The sequence below is a fragment of the Sinohyriopsis cumingii genome, chromosome 17, assembly GCF_028554795.1.
Source record: "Sinohyriopsis cumingii isolate HCF-2022 chromosome 17, ASM2855479v2, whole genome shotgun sequence".
NCBI classification, from domain to species: Eukaryota; Metazoa; Mollusca; class Bivalvia; order Unionida; family Unionidae; genus Sinohyriopsis; species Sinohyriopsis cumingii.
The window spans coordinates 69,765,345-69,778,963 of NC_142977.1; the positions used below are offsets into that span (position 1 = coordinate 69,765,345).

The 13,619-nt window shown below is 35.0% G+C and overlaps 1 protein-coding gene across 1 annotated transcript in view; it reads left to right on the forward strand.

Moving 5' to 3' along the window:
- The first annotated feature begins 4,296 nt into the window (after positions 1-4,296).
- The window catches only part of LOC149779190 (neuroendocrine convertase 2-like), a 70,765-nt gene continuing 61,442 nt past the window's right edge, over positions 4,297-13,619 (forward strand). Inside the window, exons 1-3 of the mRNA XM_089938583.1 lie at positions 4,297-4,556; positions 5,904-5,972; positions 9,045-9,113. Of these exons, the coding sequence (XP_089794709.1) occupies positions 4,401-4,556; positions 5,904-5,972; positions 9,045-9,113 (294 nt within the window). The 5' untranslated portion in view covers positions 4,297-4,400. The remainder of the gene's footprint in view (positions 4,557-5,903; positions 5,973-9,044; positions 9,114-13,619) is intronic.

A 13,619-nucleotide genomic window follows, 5' to 3' on the forward strand; every position in this document is an offset into this window, starting at 1 on the left:
ATATATATATATATACTTTTACGCATTTACCTGCCAAATAGTTGGCAGTTGCTTTATTCCTCAGATATGATTGATATCAAACCAAAAGAGTGACAAAAGTGATCATGTCTCTCAATGTAATGGGTACAATATTAAGTGGATATATCAAAGACAATGTTGGAAAATGCAAATGTAATTCAAGCGTGCGAGGTTAGCTACAGTAACCGAATATATGCAAGGTTGTCTTACTAGTTTTACATGCGACTACAATGTAATTTTCGTAAGTGTAGCTGACATCGTGTCCAAGACTGGAGGGTACAACGAACAGGCAAATGAACACACACACATATGAACAATGTAGACAATTTTACGCTGTTTATTGTTATGAATTCAGTCATTTTGAGAACTTAGAAATAAATGGATTGCACACATCGAATAAACAAAGAATGAAATGTTCCTAAAGGTAATGAAACAACCTACATGGAATATTTTTCGAAGAAATATATTGTATTATTGGCATCTATTTGTCTGTCCACTTTCTCTCATTTCATCATTTATTCGTCTACTTATCAATATTAAATATAAAACATACGTACGTAAGAGATGGCGAACATATGCGATTTGAAAACTTGGTCATTTCGTCTGCTTTATTGGGAATCGATCCCCTACTGTCGGCGTAGTTGTAGATTTCACTTAGTGATTATTCTTTTTGACAGCCATTTCTCAGACTTTTAATATCATCATGGATACTGACACACAACTCTGTTGCAAATGTCAAAACATATATTCCAAAAGAAATTGTCAGACTACGATTTCCCCATCAGTAATCTAGATGGCGTTCTCTATAACGTTACGGGTTTAAGAGAAACCATTAAATATATTGGAAATTGTATTTGCTTTTAGTTCGTAAATTTAAAAGAACGATGAAAGATAAATATTTATAGGTTACTATAGTTAAGAAACTTTCGTTACTAAACAACTGTCAACTAATATAAGGTACCAACCTTCTTTCTCCCTCCCCTTTCTACATTTAACCAAAAATGTTTGCACATTTTCTCGTTGTTGGAATTTGCAATTCAGTGAAAACGTTCTTGGTTTGGTTCTTTTTTCTCCTTCGGATCAATCGTCAACTACGACAAAACTTACTTAAACAAAAGCATGGACCAATTTTCAACTAATGGAATCCGGACATGTCTAGGATGTCAATGTTCTACTAATGGAATTCGGACATGTCTAGGATTTCAGTGTTCTACTAATGAAATCCGGATATATCTAGGATTTCAACGTTCTTTAACATCAACCTTTTTGTATTTTAGTACTCTCGAGCATTAGAACTTTGCCTACTCTCCGGACTACATCGCTGTCAAGTTTGTTTGTCTGTTTGTTGATATATTTATGTACCAATCTACTCATCTGCCTAGATACCTACTGTCATCGATCTCTATCTAGCTAATGCGAGATTATGAATTCCGTTTCTCATTACAGTTATTAACTAGAAACTGACAGTTTTCATGTCCAGAATATCCTATGGCTAGTGTGTACTGAGGCTTACTTGAGTTGGTAACGTTAGGTTTAGATTATGGTCAACAGGTTTTTAAACGTGGAAAGTGTCACTTGCTTGAGTCATTAATAGTCAACGGCCTGAAATTTGTTGATCCTTGATTTTCACTGAAAGGGGACCCCATGGCTTTACATGGATGAATAATGATCATCGTCAACTTATAGTTTCACTGTCATTTAATATCTGCAACACTCCTCAGACCATCAGCAACATGCAACAAACTATGTATTCAGACCGCTACCAAATATTACTCTAGAAGATAGCATTTCAGCGATAATAATAGTGATACTTTACAAATTAGTATTATTTTCCGGATTAACACCCTACTTGAAAAAATAATGAACAGTGACGTTTCAATAATTAATTAAATACCCGTGCGTTCAATTTTGAAGGTATTTCATAAAAATTGCTTAGAATTAAATCATTTCAGAGCCTAAGACTTGTGGCCACATCGCTGGTAGTGGTCGCACGTCATTGTGATTTTATTGAAGTCATTATGATTAAATAACAACCATTGGCTTGAGTACATTGAAAATGACTTTTATTTATGTCTAGGAATTTTTCAAACCATTTTCATGCGTTCAGATTAGATTAATGTTACGTTATCGTCGATGTACTGGCTGTGGGTATTTTTATAGTGAAGTTCGTACAGAAAATAGGGTCAATATGTCTGTGTCTATATATGTATTTAGTACAGCACAATCTTATTGCGAATTACTTTTCTAATCACAGCATTGACTGGCAAGTAAAATCCTAGTTTCCACAATATTGTATCATTAGTATGACGCAAGTCTTTCACTAATGTAAAATAATATTGGACCTTTACATTACGGTCACTATGTGTCTTTTACTGTTTTTTGATGTTGGGGGATGTGTTTAAAACTAGAAAATATGATGTTTTTCTGAGACAGCATATTTAAATTAAACACGTACATTAATTTCATGGACCAATACGTACAAATTAACTATTCAAATTATTATTAACCTAATGATTTAATTTTCATTGAAGGGATCCACGATTACCTAGCCTACACAGGTAGCATACCACAATAGTTACCCTAAGAACTGATTTCTTTAATTCACGCTACTATTTATATATTTGTTACTGAACTCGCCTGCTATGAATTTTGTTTATCGCCTAATCGTTGACAAAACGCTAAGGCATTACAAGTTCCAAATATTTTGTCATTAGAGTGCTGCAAGGCAATCATGAGTATAAAATGCTATCAAGAAACGAAGAAGCATTGGAATTTAAAGGATGGTCAACATTCTTCTCAGCCAGAATTTGTGACGTTTATTTGCGTTATCAATCGTGTACAGGCTTGTATAGAGCAAACAATAATCATCATGAAACAGTAAAAACTATATCTATGCAAAGTGCAGTTAAGCTACCGATTTATTTTTACACAGGGGTTCCGGACTTCCTTGCGTGCATGAGTATTTCATTACCATTGACAAATAGTTTCCTTGATAAATTTCCTAGGTGCGGCACTCTTCTAACCTTCAGAGAAATACAATAGAATATGCATTTATACTTCTGCTCATACTGACCGAATCCCATAGATGTTCGTCTTGCTCAGTTGGTGAAGTATTTTGAAGCAAACACTTTAAAACAACGCTAATCTTTGATGAGTCGGAACAACAATATATATTCACCGAATTAGTGCATAAGATTTTGTTTCATATGCAGTTTCGAATCAGTAGAAATGTATATCAGGATGTGGAACAGAGACGGTATTTAAATTGTATACAATAGTTGCAGACGAACTTGTAATTACAACTTGTCAGAGGAGCAAATTTGTAATTTTTATAGAAAAAAACACGTTCACAGACTTCAATAGATGTTGGTTAGATCTTTGGTCTAAAGATTGGATTATAAGATTTTTTTATTATATTATTTTAGTACCATTTTAGGACCATGTTGTTATTGTCTTCGTGCCATTACGCTCTTGCAATTAAATATCAGTTCCATTTAATACGCACTAAATGTTTAATTTATTACAAGAAGAGATAAAAGAATAGAGGATTTACTTGTCGACCAGAATTGTGTTCAATCAACTAAAACATACACTGAACTTTACTATGCCATCATAAATTATAATTCGTATATAAATCTTCAAACATGATTTATCAATTTCATTACAAGATGCAAATTCCACGCATTATTTGCTACTAAATAGTATATTCCACGAAGGACATTCTTATTTATCAAAGAGACAGAGGCAGTTATATAAACAAACAAAAATCTAGAATGTTTCAAGATTATTTTTAAAATACCACAAAAAACTTAGCAAAATATGGATGATTTCTACTAAGATCTATGAGACATATTGCTCAAGGATAAAACCCTAAATCCCAATGTCGCGCAGACTGAAGAAAACAAATTTTGTTAACAATATACATTAACAGCGTGTATGCACCTATATGCCCTCTAACAAACAATGCAAAGCATTTGAGAAAGCGGTAAAAAAAACAAAACAAAAAAAAAACGGTGAAACTAGTTAGATAATATTGAACATAGTCCTGGTAAATAGTCTTTATCCATTCTTTCTGTTCTTTTCATTCAGATCGATCAGTTAGAAAACTATATCATTTATCTTAAGCTGACTTTTCAATGACTCTGCATTTTCTTCAGACCATGACACTTTTCCCCATGGGAGTAAATCTCACACTTAGATTTAAAACTTCCTTCTACGTCAGAATTCACGTGATATCATCGATGGTGATAAGCAGTCACATGGTATACCCTACGAACGTTCGCATGTTTAAACTTTGATCCCTATGGAAACGAGTTAAGAAAAACCGTTTAACTAGGCAATAAAGGTTTAGAATTTAGTTCATCGGCGTAGCTGAAGTGCAAATGAAGGTCCCAGGTGTAAGCATTATCATAAATTTTGTGTGCCTTGGAATTTTTCACTTAAGGGTGGCAAATTCAAACCAATATTTAGTAAAATGCAATAGAGAGAAGACGAAATGCTTAAGCGACATATCAAGTAAAGGATTTATTGCAAAAGAGGTAAGCATTCAGAATCCTGCTTTGTAAAACGGCTTTAAATATCGCAGCCGTTTGATTCTCTTTTCACATCTTATTGATTTCACCTCTTGATTATATTTACCAATATTTCTCTTCTTTTCGATTTCCTTCTACTTCATGTTTTAACAGGTTTCGAAAAATTAATTTGTACACTGCATTTATACTATGGTGATATGTGAAAGACAAGTTCCATAAATGTCATATACTATTACTCAGCTAAAGCATATAATTGAAGCCACCTTTTGCATCAACCATGCGATATATTCACTTTATATGTGCTATGTTTCCGAATGAATACGTCGAACATTTACGCATTACATGATACATAGTTCAACAATGAGGAAGGCATGCATAGATGCATGTTTTTGTTTTGTGTTGAAATATATGGAATACAACGTTATACAATCATATAAAACAAACTAAACAAAATAGAGGAAACAGGTAATCCTTATTTTACTACATTACTAAAGTAACGAAGATTAAAAACGATTACACGATTCATTAAAAGGAGCCACTTATGCACAATATGTAATCGATTTTCAAGCCAATTGACTTCAGGAATCTTTTAAAACCTAAAATTAGTTTCTTGTCTTTAGAAGTAGCTATAAAATCAATAACACATCTCGAGAAATGAATAATAAAGCTTTAATCGGAATATTGTTTATAAATATCAAGGTACAAACGACGACTGTAGTTCATTTTTGGTGTCATTAACTAATAACTTCAAGTGTTCTGTGTTACATGATGTGATATTAGCCAATCGAAATGCTGGCTGATAGTGATTTAATCAATATAAATGCTAGTTGCAAATGCTTGGTAAAATGTTGTAATTATTCCCTATAAATATTTCTTGTTGAAATTCCAACTGTAGCTTTTTTAAGCACACGTGACTTCTATGGTTACTTAATAGACAAGCAAGAACTGGTGAACTTTTATTTGACTGTTAAAATTTTATTCCGTGTATTTTCGTACTCTGATCCTTCTTTCAGTCTTGAAATTTTTGTCGTAATTAATAAACATATTCGGTTAAGAAAGAAAGGATTACTAAAATGAGATAAATTATTTTACTGAAGACTTTCGGATGTAAATCATAAATTACTACAAAATATTTTCACCGAAAGAAAATATCGAGAATATATTGTCTACTTCTGATTATTATAAAGGTAATATTGTTAAGGTGATGCTTGGTTTTTCTTTACTACAAAAGTTCGAGGTATAATGACCTTTGTTAATTAAAAAAATTTACTACTGCGTTTCAAATCGTTGGGTAAATAGTATCGTAGACTGAAGACTTTCACATAGTGATGCAAGATGTATCTTTCGTTACAGACCAATGTGCCAGGTTTCTACAGTGCAGAGGATCCAAAATCACCACTGAATACAACGGATGAAAAGCTGGTAGGTAATGACAATACGTTTCATCAATATGTAGGTTTTGTCAACAACCAGTTATATATATATATATGTGTGTGTGTGTGTGTGTGTGTGTGTCTGTGTCTGTGTCTGTGTGTAGCAGCGTAGCATTTACGCTGTATCAATGATTTACCACGCCACGTATAGATTTTTAATTAAAAGGAAACGAGGTTTGCCGAGTTTCCTTTTAATGAAAAATTTATACGCGTGGTACATTACTGATATAACGTACATACTTTACATATATATTATTTATATCAAATATAAATATACATATTTACCCTTTGAACGGTGTTGATATACACTACGGACAACTGTGTATTAACCAAGTGAATGAACTCCTCACATCCCTGCGAATGTGTTCGCTACAACATGTAGTACCATATCTTTCTTGTTGTTCACAATCACATTTGCAAATTGATATGTTGATTGTTTTCCCTTTAAGTTTCTATTTTAATTCACATTTGTTAAATCAATTTAAGACACACTTATTATTTAAACATGAAATATTATGTTTATGAAGAAAGTAGAGCACTACGAACACGTTAGCTTCTTCTACAAACTGAACGCTTAGGCATACAGTAATTCAAGTACTTTCGAATGGAAATTAGCGTGGAATAAAAACTAAGCGAAATGATGAACCAATTGAAGGTGTTGAAACTATTTTGATATATTTACAGTTGATATAAGTTATTATTCTGTTTTAATTAACATTACGACTGACCACAAACATACGTTTGTCTCTCTCTGTCAACTTTTCCTTTGGACGGTTTGACTTTACTATCATTCATACGTTCCCCAACTTTTGGTCGGTTTTACTTAACTTTTACCATAATTCATAAGTCCATAGACATGGTTGGATGACACAATCGTAACATCCTCTACGATAGCCTTTTCATAGATTTTACCCCGTATCTTGCTACAAACAATGGTCCAGAGAGAGAGAGAGAGAGAGAGAGAGAGAGAGCAGCTTTTGGACATTTTCATATTTAATTCTTAATAATCGATTATTAGAACATAACAGTGTGTTTCAGAAACAATACCAAAACATTACATACATCACATTATGTGTAGTATGTAACCGATACATTTGCAGAATAATGTAGACATTGTTTACAACTTTGTATCATTGATAAACACTATAGATAAATCCCACGAAAAGTGCAAACATGTCGTTACGACGAACCATATTATTATAGGTTAACTGGTGTAATTTCTATTTGAAGGTCTTAATCCAGCCCAAAATCCTTTTTTCTCTCAACTCTACATTTTTGCTTAGCTTGTTCGTTATGCACGAGAGGGGAGAGGGAACAGAAAGCAGAAAGGATTGTGGTGATTGTGTACCATTTTAAATTCATTTAGAAAACGGGGATTATTAATACTTTTTATCGTTATTTTGATACGTCGCAAATGATTATTATGTGGAAATTGATCATTGATCTAAAATCAACTGCAGACCGTCGCGAGAATGTTTATATATGTGTATTATTGCGCCATGGGCTGATCGGTATTTGCTATACCAGTAGTATTGGTATATTAAATTTCTTTAAACCAACACTGTAAATGCCATGCTATTTTAGTGTAAGTATTTGTCTTTTGAACGGAGTTAAGATACACTTCGGGCAACTGCGAGTGTGTTCGCTACAAAATGTAGTTCCATGCCCTTTCTTGATGTTCAGAATCACATTATCAAATTGATAAGTTGATTGTTTTCTATTTAAGTTTATATTTTGATTCACACTGGTTAAATCAATATAAGACACACTTATGAGTATATATCCTTGTAACTCCAATGAATAATTTAACTACATTAATCCTCTCAAATAAAATTGAACGCAACTAAAATTGATTTCCCTAAAGACTGATGCTAGGGTAGAAAGGATTAATTCTATATATCAATACCCTTAAATAAAAAGGCTAAAACTCAATAACAAAACAAGGATTAGAGTCATTTTCCCCATCAAAATATTTGTTTATGATCTCTTTTAAAATCATCCAAGGTTAGAAAGGCCGGGTAAAAATGTCTGCTTACAAGTGACAATTATCACAGCAGACAATCACATAGAAATGTTAGCGGTGTAATATGTTGTTTACACAAAAGTAATTAATCAATTATGGGCAAATGGCAATTACACAAAATAAATTAAATATACACAGAATATAATCATGGACAAAAGCGAATACATGATACAAATTAAATGTACATAACACAGGCATGGGTTAGTAGAAGCGTTGTTGTAAGACGAACCTTATTTTAGCCACCACGTTTTCTGCTCGTTCGAATAAAATATTTAGGGAACGTTGACTTCATTGGACTCATGGTTTTATATCTGCATCTATGTTGCTGAATTCATCATAAGCCTCCCATAATCTCTTCTGTTGTTGTGTCTCACATTTCTATTATTATTATTATTATTAATTTTTATTACTATTGTTATTATTATTATTATCATTAGTAGTAGTAGTATTAGTAGTAGTAGTAGTATCATTAGTAGCAGTAGTACTAGTAGCAGTTTTGACGGTCTAAAATGTACTATCTTTGATTTTTAATTTTCTTATTTACTGCAGTGTTATATCGTCATCGTGTCTCTTAACTTCCCATTGTACTTTCTTGTGAAAACAAATCCTCCAGCCAATAGATCTCACTATTTAGTAAATGAACAAGAAGTGAAGAACGATTTAGTGATTGTTATACTAGCAGGCTATATGTTTCGTACCCGAATCATTTCAAATCATAAAGCTTTAGCCGTAATGAATAAATATGCTCGAGAAAATGCAAGTACTACCAATAGGTGAATATTATTTTATTCAGGTTTTCATTTTACAAAGCGAATCTTTATGAATAACAAACAAATCACGCTGAAAGCTTCTCAGTAGATTCTCGTGGTTCGGTGGTTCTTTCCGGGGTTTTCCAGGTTTCTTTCTCTATCATTTATGCTGCCCACCATGCATATTATATCTTGTGCTGAAAAATGGCGTTAAACCCCACAACAACAACATATATATTATTATGCTAACGATTTCCCTTGGTGATGCCATTTGCCTCTTTCTTTTCAGACCAGTCAGACAGGCATTTCCAATGTAGAAGACCCATATTCGCCATTCAACATAACAGACAACGCTCTGGTTGGTAGCGATAAAACTAGTAGATAAGAACAGTGTCTATTTAGATTTTTGTTTTATCACAAACAGACATCACGAAAATATCTCATTTAACGACCTTGGATGTTATCATTCAGCACATTTGCACATACGAAGCTCTGATTCTCTAACTGTCCGTATATGGACACTTCTTTTCTCATGGATTCCTGAGATGTACCGCGCTCCACTAATTTCCCAACGTTAATAATAAGAAAAACCGGTTGCACGTTGCCTCTAAATTATGGCAATTGAACGTACCCATGGTAAATAAACGTAAGCGTCCTTTTTATAAAGGTGAGATTTTCAATTTTTAGTCCAGTCTAAGTTAGTCCTAAAATGTGAATTGTCTTTTTTATCGCTACAACAGTATACAAAATTGCTAATCAGAATTGTTTCCAAGACATATCTTTGTGTATATGCCATCTGGTCTGTAATTAGCTCCTGGTCCAAATAATGGTCGCATATATCGATTAAACGTTTAATGCCCTGACATACTTTCTTGGCAATAGTGAAGTCATCGATAGTGATCAAGTTGCGACTTAGTGGCAAAATACAGAGAGTTGGGAAACAGTTTAGCACAGATGTGAATAATACCATTTTGACCTTTTTCATTCCGAGCAACTACATGAATAAATGCTCAGAAGGTGAGATTTTCATTAGTTTATATACTAATTGGGATCTAAATCAAATGAGTAGTGACAGTCTCCAGGACAAATGCTGGCCACACCTATCAATTCATTATGAAATCAGAGTATTTGCAGTTTTCATTGACCTTTACCGACATGCATACGCTTGAATGAAACAATAAGGTGCTAATTTTTATTGCACTTTACATATATTATAATTGCATACCAAAATGTGAACAGTTCTATCTTTCCAATTTCCTCCAAATATGCTCCTGTATGTTAAGTTCCTCAGATGATGATTATAATGTTATTTAAAATGTCAGTAATAATTAATCATATAATTTCTTCCCCAACACGTTTGTATCTGAAATTAGTCATACAAATGAGACGATTCTCAGCATATCATTTAAAAGGTTAATGAAAAGGATGGAAGAGCCAGACTGTATACCCTGTTAAACTAACCAGACGACCTTTTAAACTGATTCCAAACTGAAGAAGTAGAGTAGTATAATGGAATACCCTAGGGACAAAGGGACTTTAATGTTAAACTAAGGGATTTGTACCCTGCAGAATTTAACATATGGAATTTTAGCTTGGGTAGAACTATAAGGAGACAAAAGAGTATTGCGACTGTCTATAGACAATAGGAATGGAACAGGTGAGGTGACATCACGGAACTCACTATTGAAACAATGTATCAAGGGGCTCACCTCAATCGGTCCAAAGAGCGGGAACAAAATCTAAATGCTTGGAGGGACATATGCATTTATAACACATTCACCATGCATAATACAAACACAAACAACTATACAACCTACTACAACAACAAAAATTAGACAAGAAAGCAAATCTTTTCTAGGTATATGAGGCCCTGAATAGTGCCTTTTTTGCTAATGTAATTCCGTTAACATAGAGGGCAACGCATAGGTCTTCTTATCTTCATCAAAGGTCTTCTGACTTCTGGACCGTTTCATGAGAACACTTCCAGTAGCCTTGTCTCGCGACATCGATTCTTCTTTTCCAAACACTCGTATCGGTGATCCTGATAATTGTCCATGATGATCTGACCTACATGGATGAGTCAGTACAGAGCAGCATCGATGATGCGAGGGCAGATGATTCTACGTTTGTCTACATCTTGTGACGAGAACAGGTAAAGGGAATAAACTGAACGGTGTTATATATAGTAGAAGAGCGGATTGAAACGGATTGAGCTTATTCACCAATCCAAAGACACGTTACAAAATAAAGTCACAACACGGAGTCTGTCTTCCAATCCGAAGAGAGCGGTCCGGTACATCACATTCCTATATAGATGCGCTAGCTTCTGTGCGCAGTGAATCCATTTTACAGAATTTTCAAACATGACGGAACCTAATACGATGCTTGGGGTGCACAGGTCGTAGAGACGGGAAGAGATGGAATAGCAGTGGCTACCAAAGTCAACACAGTCTTACTTCCAGAAGAAGTCGATTTTAATTGGAATTTAGTCGATTCTCTTTCTTCTTCGCAAGAAATTGTTCCGGTATCAGTACCTTCGCCATCTTCACCTTCTCTACCACACATCGATGATTTTAAACAGAGACAGCAAGAAGAATTGGATAAATGTTTACATCGGCAGAAAGGAGCAGATCAAGATGTTCTCCTTCAACAGCAACAGCGAGAACAAGAAGAGGCAAAAATGAAACGACGCGAAGAAGCAGCAGAGAAGAAAAAGGTCTAGGAGAGAAGGAGAATAGTGAAAGTCAAACGGTGACGGTACTCTTAAACATTTTAGCAGAGTTAAGGAGTCTCAAGCAAATATATCAGACGTCTTTATTATGACCCAAGAGAAAAAGACCTTCTCAAGCAAAACAGTCCAACCATGCTACTACGCCTGAGATACCACTCCTAGTGATGTCTACCAAATCATCATTATCGATAGGATACAGTCAAGACGTAGACCTTGGCCGTGGCAAATGTTTAAGGCAGTTAAAGCTGCTGATGTCCCGATCTTCAGTTATTGAAACAAATACCCAACTGTACCTTTCTGGGCCACCCACGTCTCTCGAAATGAGATATCATTTCAATTGCCAAAATCAATTAAAACTCAAAATCACTGTTTTGCACACGATGTACGCGTGTGAATGCGTGACTGTAGGTCCTAATTCTAAAGCATCAAAACCAAGAGACACTTACGTTTTTTATCTTGTCTATTCTGTTACAAATTTTGCAATCCAATTCGCAACACAACAAAACACCTTAAAAAGTTCATAGACGTCATCTGTGCCTTTGTCCACTGTCGTTTCTTTTTCTTCTTCAGTTTCACAGATTTTACTTATCTTCTTCCTCTTTCTCCTCGTCTTCTTTTTTTTTTTTTCTTTTTTTCTCTTTCTGTACGTGTCTGAGTTCTTCCATTGGGGAGGATACCTCTTCTTCCTGTTTGTAACCCCTCTCTTCCAATTGATCCTGTTGTTTCTTAGGGAATGCTGAAGACCGATGTCTTTTTTTTTCTTGATATTCTCTTGACAATGATAACAGGTATCTTGACTTTTGTCTCTTCTGATACTTGTCTTGCTTTTGTTTAACGTTCTGGACACTTTGTAGTCCAATGACCTTTCTTCTTACAGATATCGCAAGTGTCTTGGCTTTGATCCCGAAAGGATGGAGAGTAGTCCGTCGGCTTATCTGAAGAAAACGTTAATATGACATCTCGCAAAGCTCTGATCAAAAGTTCGATCTGTGTGGGTTCTTCCATCGTTTTGGTTCCGGTTAAACTTTGTGACTAACTTATGGCAATTAAACGTACATATGGTTATAAACCTAAGCATCCTCGGTTTGATAGTGAAATGAATACTAGGAGTGAAGACACATACCCTTATATAGCAAAGGTCTAGGTCTGATATGGTTATAGTGATGAAACAATCGCACAATGTCGTGGAGAAAATAGAAGAAAGTAAGAAGCAGAAACGTGATTTATCGCCTCGGACAATAGCTGAAGTCTTGGCCCAAATTCATGCCAGTGATTTTGAAGATGACTCAGACCCAGACAGTCTACACCCAACCAAAGTTCACCACCATTAACCCCTGAAAAGTACTACCACATTCGAGAGATGGAAAAGCGGTCCTCTATAAACTTTAGAACCATTTCTTGCATTTAACGGTGAAGTTTAAAGATTTCATGTCCAACGTACTGCTGGAGAAAGCAGAATAGTTCATCACCGAGGTGTGGAATTATTTGTTAATCAAACTGAAACAATAATGTGAAGCCAAAGAAGACGATCCCTTGAGACCTTCCATTCACTTTAAAGTGCCCCGTTTGGATCGAGATTAGCAGTCTGGCAGAATCAACACCATCCAAAGTCGTCGACAAGATTCAACACGTGCACTAATACAACGACAAGTTTCACATTACCGATGGAAAAGCGACATTGTTTATGACCCAAGTGTCTCTTCCCCAAGGGATCGGATGCAAAAAGATCTTCTTGGAGGACGACCTTTGTAGCACCAAAAGGATCCTCTTCCGAATTAACAACAATCAATACCAGATGTATTTAGCCCGCGATGTCGTGGTGGGATGAAGGTATGCTTGCAAGAACGACACGGCAGAATGGAAAAAGAGCCTAGGAGGACTTTCGAAAATTGAACGGAGCCAAATAACAAAGAGAAGCAGATCTCATGTTACAGCAAGCAGGGCTATCAAAAGACACACCCTGTGTGTGGCATTCTTGCAATGCAAAAATTGCATGTTGTCTTAGCTCCACGTTAGACCGTGAAAGTACACCCTCAACAACTGCGCGGATCTCTATTGTTTTGAGGCAAAGCTTTCAAAGACGGAAAATACATTCACGTCTATTATCACGATGAACATTTCGATGCTATCACC